The sequence below is a fragment of the Diachasma alloeum genome, unplaced genomic scaffold (genome assembly GCF_001412515.2).
Source record: "Diachasma alloeum isolate Michigan unplaced genomic scaffold, Dall2.0 Dall_scaffold_00800, whole genome shotgun sequence".
NCBI classification, from domain to species: Eukaryota; Metazoa; Arthropoda; class Insecta; order Hymenoptera; family Braconidae; genus Diachasma; species Diachasma alloeum.
In genome coordinates this window covers 121052-130480 of record NW_021680930.1, presented here as the reverse complement: position 1 = coordinate 130480, position 9429 = coordinate 121052, and the positions used below count along the sequence as shown (strand labels likewise).

The 9429-nt window shown below is 39.8% G+C and overlaps 1 protein-coding gene across 1 annotated transcript; it reads left to right on the top strand.

Annotated features, from left to right (window-relative positions):
* The first annotated feature begins 5861 nt into the window (after positions 1-5861).
* On the top strand, positions 5862-8829 carry LOC107044781 (protein asteroid). Its single transcript, XM_015266810.1, has one exon. The coding sequence runs from the start codon at positions 5910-5912 to the stop codon at positions 7989-7991; it is 2082 nt and encodes a 693-aa protein (XP_015122296.1). The 5' UTR covers positions 5862-5909; the 3' UTR covers positions 7992-8829.
* The last annotated feature ends 600 nt before the right edge of the window (positions 8830-9429 follow it).

The following is a 9429-nucleotide window of genomic DNA, read 5'->3' as shown; positions in this document are numbered from 1 at the left end:
AGATCTAGTTGTATAGAAATTCAAATAAATGATCCTCTTTCGCTCAAGACTTCATAATTCCTTCTCTCCCTCTCCTTTATGATCAACTAATTTACAAATTAAGACAATAAGAAGTTGTATGAACGAAAATGGGATAATCAAGCGGATGAGTGAATGCAAAGGAGGTTTCATGTTGGATTTAAGATTGGGAACGCATCCCTGTTATCGACTGTTTCCATGGTAATAGATGAAAATTTCTTTACCTACAGAGACGGCCTCTCGATTAGTTCATGCGCGCCACCGTTATGTAACTCTGATCGAACAGTTCCCATAAGCCTGAGCAATCTCCCCTATTATCTCTGGGGGTGGGGGTTCCCCGATTTTTTTCACAGAAGGGACAGCATTGTCCTCTCTACCGCTACATTTTCATACAGATGTCACCCGTTTTCTTATAATTTCTGCTGTTTTCTCGTGTGAATTTATTATCCTCCCATAAAAAATGGTTTTTATATCAATCCGGCCGTAAGGCAACGCTTTACAGCCGTTATGACAAAAAATATTTTCGCAAACTCATATTCGCGAAAAAATGTTTGATTCGCCAGAAAAATGACGAAATAGTATTTTTCCGGCCTGTGTGATGTCTTGACGTTGAAATTTATAGATGGCGCTATTAATCGGCCATAATCGTCCGCGAGATTCAAATTATTGTTGGAAAATAATTTAAATAGTTCAGGAAATTAAAAATATACCAGAAATAGAAGAATAAAGAAAGTCTGGAATACAATGGACAAAGAGAACGAAAAACAGCATCGCAAGCGTGAGAAAAACCGTTACGGAAATAGTAAATGTCAAATACTTGAGTTTTGCTCTTATAATTTACAACCCTCCAAATTCTCGTTGAGTAAACACTTTCCTCGAAAATCCAAATTTAGAGAAGAAAATAAATTTAACGGTTACGGTCCCATGTCGTAAAATCTCAGTTCTGGTTATTTCGAAAGGTTCTCTGTTTCACGTGACTAACACGTGTGGGCTCTCCATTGTTCATTGTTTCGCTAGGCTGAGGGCCTGAGACCCTTCGCGACGAAGTTTCACGACGTCACACGCTCCCCTTCTTCCCCTTTTTTTTCATTTCCCCGCTTTTCCTTGAGTTTCACTTTTCCCTCTCCCCTGGGCCAGGATTGCGCGCGCAACTTTTGGTCCGGTGGGGTTGCGGACCCAACCCTTGGAGTTAAATTTAAGTTTAAGTCAGTTCCATCGTGGAAATTGGTGGTGAAGCCTTCAGCTTCCAGCTTCTCTCTTCAAATAGTTTTTCAGTAGAGTTTTTCTAGAGTTTATTAAATTCATTTTTTTTTGTAGTGCAAAGTTTAAAGTCTGAAGTTGAAGTATTTTGAATAAAAGTGTTTGTGTGCTCTCTTAAGCACTTGTGTTGAATTTATTTCACAATTCAACCCTTCCAACCAAATATTCTGGGATTAAACAATTGGACTTCGATGGAGTGCTCATCAGAGCTTTGGCGGCAAACGAATCTACAGTCAAAAATTGGCGCTCTAAATTTCATTGGCGCTACTGTCCTCCTAGTTACTTCGGTAGGACATAACACCTGTTGCGATGGGGTTTTTTACTCGTGTGGCGTTGGCCTCCGAGCCCTAGGCGAGGACTGGCCAACCACACGAGTAAAGAAACCCCATCGCAACAGCTGTTATGTCCTATCAATGTTACTAGGAGGACAGTGGCGCCTTTTTGAAATAACGAGCGCCAAACTTCGAAATGTGGATCCGTTAGCCGCTAAACCTCTGATGAGGACTCCATCGATGTTGACTCGTTCATTTTTTGAATAAATGGGTTGAAGGTGTATTCCAGAATAAATCAAAACACTAGTGCTTAGGAGAGCACATTAACACTATTTATTTCAAACTTCTAATTTAAACTTGAAATCTTTGGTAGACAAATACACTTGATAAAACTTTTATGGAAAACTTTAAGAAAAACTAATCGAAGAGAGAAGCTGGAACAGTTGTCGGAACAACAGCCACGATGGGACTGTCTCTAACTTAAACTAAAAATCTAAGGGTTGGGTCCATACACCCCCACTAGACCAAAAGTTGCGCGCGCAATCTTGGCCCGGAGTAAAGGGAAGAGGGGTAACTTAAAAGAGAAATCGGGAAGCGCAAGAGGGAGAAAGGGGAGCGTGTGACGTCAACAGTATTCCCTCTTGAGGGGTCTCAGGCCCTTCAGCTCCGCGATACAATGAACAAAGGAGAACTCAACACTCAACACGTGTGGAACACGTGAATCAGAGAGACTTTCTAAATATCTCAGAACCGAGACTTAACAATTTTACGACCGTAACCGTCGAGTTTATTTTCTCTCTATATTTCAGAATTTCAAGAAAAGTATTGTTTTGAGGAATTTTGGAGAGCTGTAAATTTACGAAGTGAACTCAAGTACTTGACATTTATTATTTCCGGCAACGGTTTTTTTCACGCCTGCGAAGTTGTTTCTCGTCCCCTGTTCATTGTCCTTTCATCCTCGACTTTTCTCAGTATTTAAAGATTTTACGTTATTTAATTAATTTTTTATATTAATTTGAATATCGCGGACAAAGATGGCTGATCATTGCTACCAACCATCAAAATCAGCGTCAAGACATCACTGTGATGTCCTGAGGTCCAAGTTTATAGATGGCGCTTTTTATTAACGGTAATAGTCCGCGAGATTCAAATTAATCGAATAATTAATTAAATTCAAAATAAAATATGAGAAATAATAAAAGAAAGAACACAGCACAATGAACAAGGGAAGAGAAATAACTTCACGGGCGTGAGAAAAACCGTTACAGAAAACATAAATGTCAAACACTTGAGCTTTGTTTCAATTATTTACAACTCTTGAAATTCGTCACGTAAACATTTTCCGAAAACCCAAATCTCGAAAGAAAAATACTCACTCAACAGAATGACAGTTAGAGTCATAAAATCTCCGTTCTGTGTATCATAAATTTTCTCTATTCCAACACGTGTGCTCTCCTTTGTTCATTGTATTGCCAGGCTGAGGGCCTGAGACCCTCCCAAGACGCAGAACGTGACGTCACACGCTCTCCTCAGCTCCTTTTGCCCCTTTTTCCCTTTCCCTATTTTCTTTTGCGCCTTGACTTTTGCCTTGGCTTCAGTTAAAAGCTTGCGTGCGCAACTTTTCGTTAAGTGGGGGTTGTTGGACCCAACCCTTAGAAATAAGTTTAAGATTAAGTCAGTCCCACCGTGGCTGTTCGATATAGCGAACCTCCAGCTTCTCTCTTCAAATTAGTTTTTCTTGAGTTCAAAGTTATTAATATAGAGTTTTCTAAAGTTAATGTTATCACGGTGAAGTTGAAGAAAAGTTGAAGTAGTGGAATAAAGTTTTGATGTGCTCTCCTAAGCACTTGTGTACTGGATTTATTTCAACGAATTAACCCTAATCCAATTATCCTGATTATCAACGAGTCGTCTTCGATGGAGTCCTCTTCAGAGGTTTAGCGGCTAACGGATCCAGATTCAAGTTTTGGCGCTGAAATAAAATCAACTGCGCTACTGTCCTCCTAGTAACATCGGTAGGACATAACATCACACAGCCCAGGAACAATATTTTTCTGTAGTGATTTTCAAGTTTTCGAGTTTGGAAAGTATGTAATACCAATTCCCAGACGAGAAATCTTGAGAAGCAGCAAGGTTGGGAAGTAACTTACCTCGAGTAAATTACAGAGTTTTTTACATATAAAAAATTGAGTAAATTACCTGATAAGTTTTTTTACATTTTTTACGACACGTGGCGCCATCTACCGGTATTCGAGGAAACTTGTCGTTTTTCTCAATAGTTTTTGCCATAAGGGTCAAATTATACAAGGGTCAAACATTACAAGAGTCGCAAGGGAATGATTGGATTTCACGAGGGTCAAACGTCACAAGGGTCACAAGCGCTGGAAAATTTTTCGAGTCAAACGTCAGGAGGGTCACATGGGGATGGTCACATTTCACGAGAGTCAAACTTCGTGAGGGGCAGAAACCAATGGTCAAATTTCACGAGAGTCAAAAGGCACGAGGGTTACAGAGGGATGGTCAAATTTCACGAGGGTCATAAGGGAATGATCAAATTTTACGAGAGTCAAATGACACAAGGGTCATAAGGGGATGGCCAAATTTTACGTCGGTCAAACGTCATGAGGCTCACAAGGGAATGGTCAAATTTTCGCGAAGGTCACAAGGGGATCGCTAAATTTTCAAGAGGGTCAAACGTCACGAGAGTCACAAGGGAATAATTAAATTTTACCACAGTTAAATGTCCCAATGGTCCATTCCACAGGGTCCAACGTCACAAGGGAATGAGTAAATCGCACGAGGGTCAAACATTGCGAGGGTCACAAAGGAATACGGTGAAGTTTAATCGCCCCCTTGAGTCTCGTGACGTTTGACCGCCGGGAAATTTGAGCATCCCCTTGTGACTCTCGTGACATTTGAATCTCGCGAAATTCGACCATCCCCTTGCGACCCATATGACCCTCGTGAAATTTGATGGTCCCCTTGTAACCCTTGTGACCCTCGTCACGTTTGACTCTCGTGAAATTTGGCCATCTCTTTGTTAATTGTAAGGTTATATGAGTTTTTTACATTTTTTACATTTATTACGACCCTGTAGGTAAATTACCGGTTTTTTACGTCGTCACGTAAAAAACTCCCTTTAGTCCGAGATGCCCAACCCTGAGAAGCAGTACAGAAATATACTATTTTTTCATTCGGCCCGTGAGGCAGTGCTATGCGTCCGTGTATCTACGGCCGTTACGACCAAGGTTGGGTCGTTCACTGAAAATCTGGATTTTCTATGGTACATAATAAAATACTGGTAATTTACAGTGGAGGCTTCGTATAAGATACCTCCCTATAAGATACCTCGCGCTCCGAGCGCTCGAGGCCCACTCTCGGCACTTTTATCGCCTCCCGAATGTTTATGTTCCGCGGGCTTCTTATCAGATACCTATGGCCCCGGTCATTTTGCAACGGGAGAGAGTAATTATAAGGATCAAACGGTGATAAGAGTCAAACGGGAGGGACGAATGAAGCGATAATGAGGGTTTAATGACCTTAAGGGGTGGTCACACCACTTTTTTCAAGCAATGGAAATATACATCGATTTTTTTTTCACTTTGCCCACCCTGTGAGCCAATGGTACTCAACTCAATCTTTCTTAAATGAGAAAAATTATCATTTCGAAATTTTCTCTCCATTACTCAACACATGACGATTGAAAATGGATCAAACGTCAGGGTGAAGGTTAGGGTTAGGGTCAGGTGGAGGTGCAGGCGGAGGTCGAGGTCCTGGAATTCGAACTACACCTGGAACATTTCCTAAACCTCTAGGAACTTTCGACTCCAAATTTCACCCTCAAAAACAAAGTCCGCAATTTTGGGACATCGTGTATAATCGATCCATTGAAAATAACGCCTTTTTTCAGGTTATCCAATGGACTTTAAAATGTATCGCTCCGGTATTTTTCATAATTATAGTAGGGGTGTTTTCAACTGTCGACTGTTGCCACATAGAGGATAAAATAAAATGTTGTTTCACCTTTGAGTTGAATCCGGAAAATACTCAAATATTACAATTTGCATAAACAGTGGAATTGACTACTTCGGCCGTATGGAATTCATTATAATTAAATGTCTGTAAGTGATATTTTTAAATTACTGATGAATGATTCGTTTTACTATTTCGTAGCGACGGAACGAGCACTATTTCAAACAAATTCTTATCCTCCCGCTTTCGTTACCGCCGCCGCTTCTTCTACAGCGCCTCCCACTTTTTTGGGAGAAGATCTGACAATGCTCAGAAGGAGACGTCCAGAAGACTCAGTAATGCTTAGTTGTTCCCTGTTCAGTAATTGATTGCCAAAAAATCCTAAAAATGGGTATTCGTGGGCTAACTTCCTACATTAATAGGAATTCTCATCGTTTCTTGGAGAAATACGATCTCCATAATACATATCTGATCATCGATGCTGTCAATATTTACTCTGATATCTTGGAAATGTCCGACAAACAACGTGGGAAGTTTGGCGGTCAGTACGATATTTTTCACGAGGCCATTGAAAAGTTTTTCGATTCTCTCGCACTCTGCAAGATAACTCCAATCGTCTTTCTCGATGGGATAGGAGTATTGAGTAAATCCGATTATCTCGCGACATATGGGGAAAAACAAAGGGATCCTGCAAAGGCTCGCTACGTTCGCCCCCCGCTACTACGCTCCATATTTTTCGAGGTTATGCAGAAGCGAAATATAAAATACGTGCAAGCTCTTACTGACGCTGAAGAGATCATGGCGGTAGTTGCCAAAGCTCTCGATTGCCCCGTGCTATCAAACGATGGGGATTTCTTTGTTTATGGATCCAAGTTCATATCATCGGACTTCATTCGGAAGAAATTAATTCCAACTCGACGTGAGGCTGACGGGGAAAATCCAGAGAGATTCTTCATACCTTGCAAACTTTACAAAGTATCCAAATTTTGCCAATACTTCAATTATCTCGATGAATCTCTGCTCCCTCTAGCCTTGATGCTCCTCGGAAACAAAAATGAACACTCTCTCCTCGATTCAAGCCTGATGAAACCATTTCATGAACACTTGCAGGGCCTCGACAGTCGAGCTTCAGCAGTTTCTCACCGTAAAATCGAGAAAACCCTCAAATGGCTGAGTCTTTATGCATCCATGGAGGAAGCTGTGACAGCTCTTCTAGGGTACATTCACGTGGAAAATCGAGGGAAGGTTCTTGATGATATTCACAAGCTCACAAGAACATATGGAAGTCTCCCTCTAGTCCTGAATGTTCTCGGGCTTGATAAATTGGAATCCAAGATCCTCGAGGAGAATAAGAAGGCATTTACCATTGAGAGTAAGATGAAGGAGCTTGTCTCACCACAGAACAATGGAGACACAGAAGTTGCAGAAGCAGAAAGCCCAGAGGACGTCAAGAAGATTGACGAGAATCATCGATACACAGAGGAAGAAATCATTGCTCTCTTTCCAAAGTGGCTGATTGATGATTACCTGAAAGGGAAGGTACTCAGGCTTCCACTAGAATTGTTCATGTTCTCCACAGAACTGGTAAATCCCTCGAAAGAGCAATCGCCTCTTTCTCCCGTCAGCAAAATCAGCCTACCGATACTGATGTCAATCCAGAGTCTTGTAGGCTCTCTTCGAGGTGATGAAGAGAACATCTTGGAGTTGTTCTTCGTCGAGAATGGAAAAGTTGGTTGGGAGAGTATAAAAGTAAGAACATCTTCGGTGAGCCTCAGGGACATGAAGGAGCTTGAGTTATCGGAGAGGAAGAGAATAATCGACGAAGTTCTTGGGGTTGATGGGGCAGACTCTCTGATGGATCTTCCTGACTGCTGGAGACTCTATGCAGCAACTGTTGTTTTCTGGTTGAAGCAGGAGGCTCTACCCGAGAAGAAGGAAGGTCATCTGTACTCGGTGATCTGTGCAATGCTGCTGGGGGTTGTTGATGATAAGATTGGTGTCATCAGGTCTGAGGAATCTTTCTCGAAAGCATTTGGAGATGACTACGAAAGCATTCCTTCAGGATCTAGGACTGATGGGGGATTGGGAGGGGTGACTTTGATGAAGATGATAGAGGATGTTTCGAGGGAGGAATGCATTGCAGCGTCTCGACTCTTCGTATCTCATTTTGGAATGGGTTCTTTGGATATCTCTGATGATGACGAAGCAGTGGTGAATGCATTCAAGCAGTTGCAGAGCTGTTTGAAGTACTCAATGATATTAAACTCAATACTGGATTGTCCTTACACTTCAATACCTCTGCACAGAGTTTACAATGGAGTATTATTGTACAAGATGTTCGAGGTGTTTTCGACTGAGGAAGACATGGATTCGTACTTGCCTTCAAAGTTGGAATGTTCTCCAACGATTGTAGAGGCTTTCGTGAACCTGAAAACTACATTGTTGAAAATTATTGGGAGGAGTATTTGAGTGAAGAAAACAATGTTTCATTGTTGAAATAATCTCTGACTGTTCTGAAAACTGATGGTATGTGTTGCTGATATATATGGATTATAGGGGAGGGTGGGGAAAAATAGACAATGTTGACTTTTTAAAAACTGTTTATAACTAAGAAATAAATTCATCAGTTAAATCCAGTTTGGCATCATCACGATGAGGAAGAATTCTTTTCTGCAAGGAAAAAAATTGTCTCATTTCATCAATCGATCAATGAATTATAAAAATTGAAAAAATATATATCAAAAATGGCCATATTGCCCCACTCTCCCATAAGTTCTTGTACTTCGTTATGATTAAAGAGATAAAGTTCGGGAGAAATCACAATTCTCCTCAGATTTCAATTTATATTTGTTGACTCATTATACTTTTGAGTAATTATGAAGTGACCATTGGCTATTATTGCTGTAAACTATTGAATAATTTGAAAACAACTTTTTCTCATTTAAGAATGAGCCATTTTCAGTGTTCAATGACTCATTGGTGTAGTTTATTGAAATTTAATTTTTATTGGTTTAATGAAACTTTCGTCTGTTCAACAAATATGGATGATATAAAGCGTGGAGTGAGATGGGATTTTGGAGTCTCGCACTCTGATTGCAAAAAAATACTGATTAGTTACGGAAAGATTTTTTTTATTAGATATATCAAAAACATTGAAAGAAGAACATCTCACATTTTTTCAGATCAATATAGTCTTGATTGTTAGTGATGATTGTAAGAGTTCTGTGATTAGAAAAAAGAAACAATTTTGTTTATTGGAGTGATACAACAAATCTGTAACAGTTCTAAAAACCATATTATATGTACGCATTAGAAATTCTTGTATTTTGTTATGATTAAAGAGATAAGCTCTGGGCAAATCACGATTTTTTCTGAGTTTTCAACTTATTCTCTTCAACTCTTCATATTTTAAAGAACTATTAAAAAGTCAAAAACAACTATTCGTCATTGAAGGATAACTTATTTTTAATTATTAATAATTCGAGATTAGTGAGTTTGATTTCAGCAAACTTTCCGCTGTTCAACAAATATCGATGACTTGGAACTTAGGGCAAGAAGGAATTCTGAATTTTTATATTTTGATTGCAAAAATATCTTCTGCAGTTACGAAGGAGTTTTTATCAAGGTCGGCCAAGGGTCGCCCGAATGTCAGCACAAGGTCGACCGGACGATTCCTCCAGGTGAATGGAATGAAATTCCTCAATATATTCTCTTAATACAGTGCTAAATTAAAACTGTTATACAACAGATTTAAAATACTCCTAGGAGTGCATTATTTTATTTTAACTAAAAATTTGATTGATCTTGAGTAAATTCAACTATAAATTATCGGTGTAAAATTACAAATCAGTATTGAGAAAAAATAGGTCATATAGGGAGGGAAATGGGGGGGGGGGAGATAGGAAAG

Excerpts from the sequence above, each read along its gene's own strand:
- LOC107044781 (XM_015266810.1), top strand. The coding sequence starts at position 5,910 with ATGGGTATTCGTGGGCTAACTTCCTACATTAATAGGAATTCTCATCGT.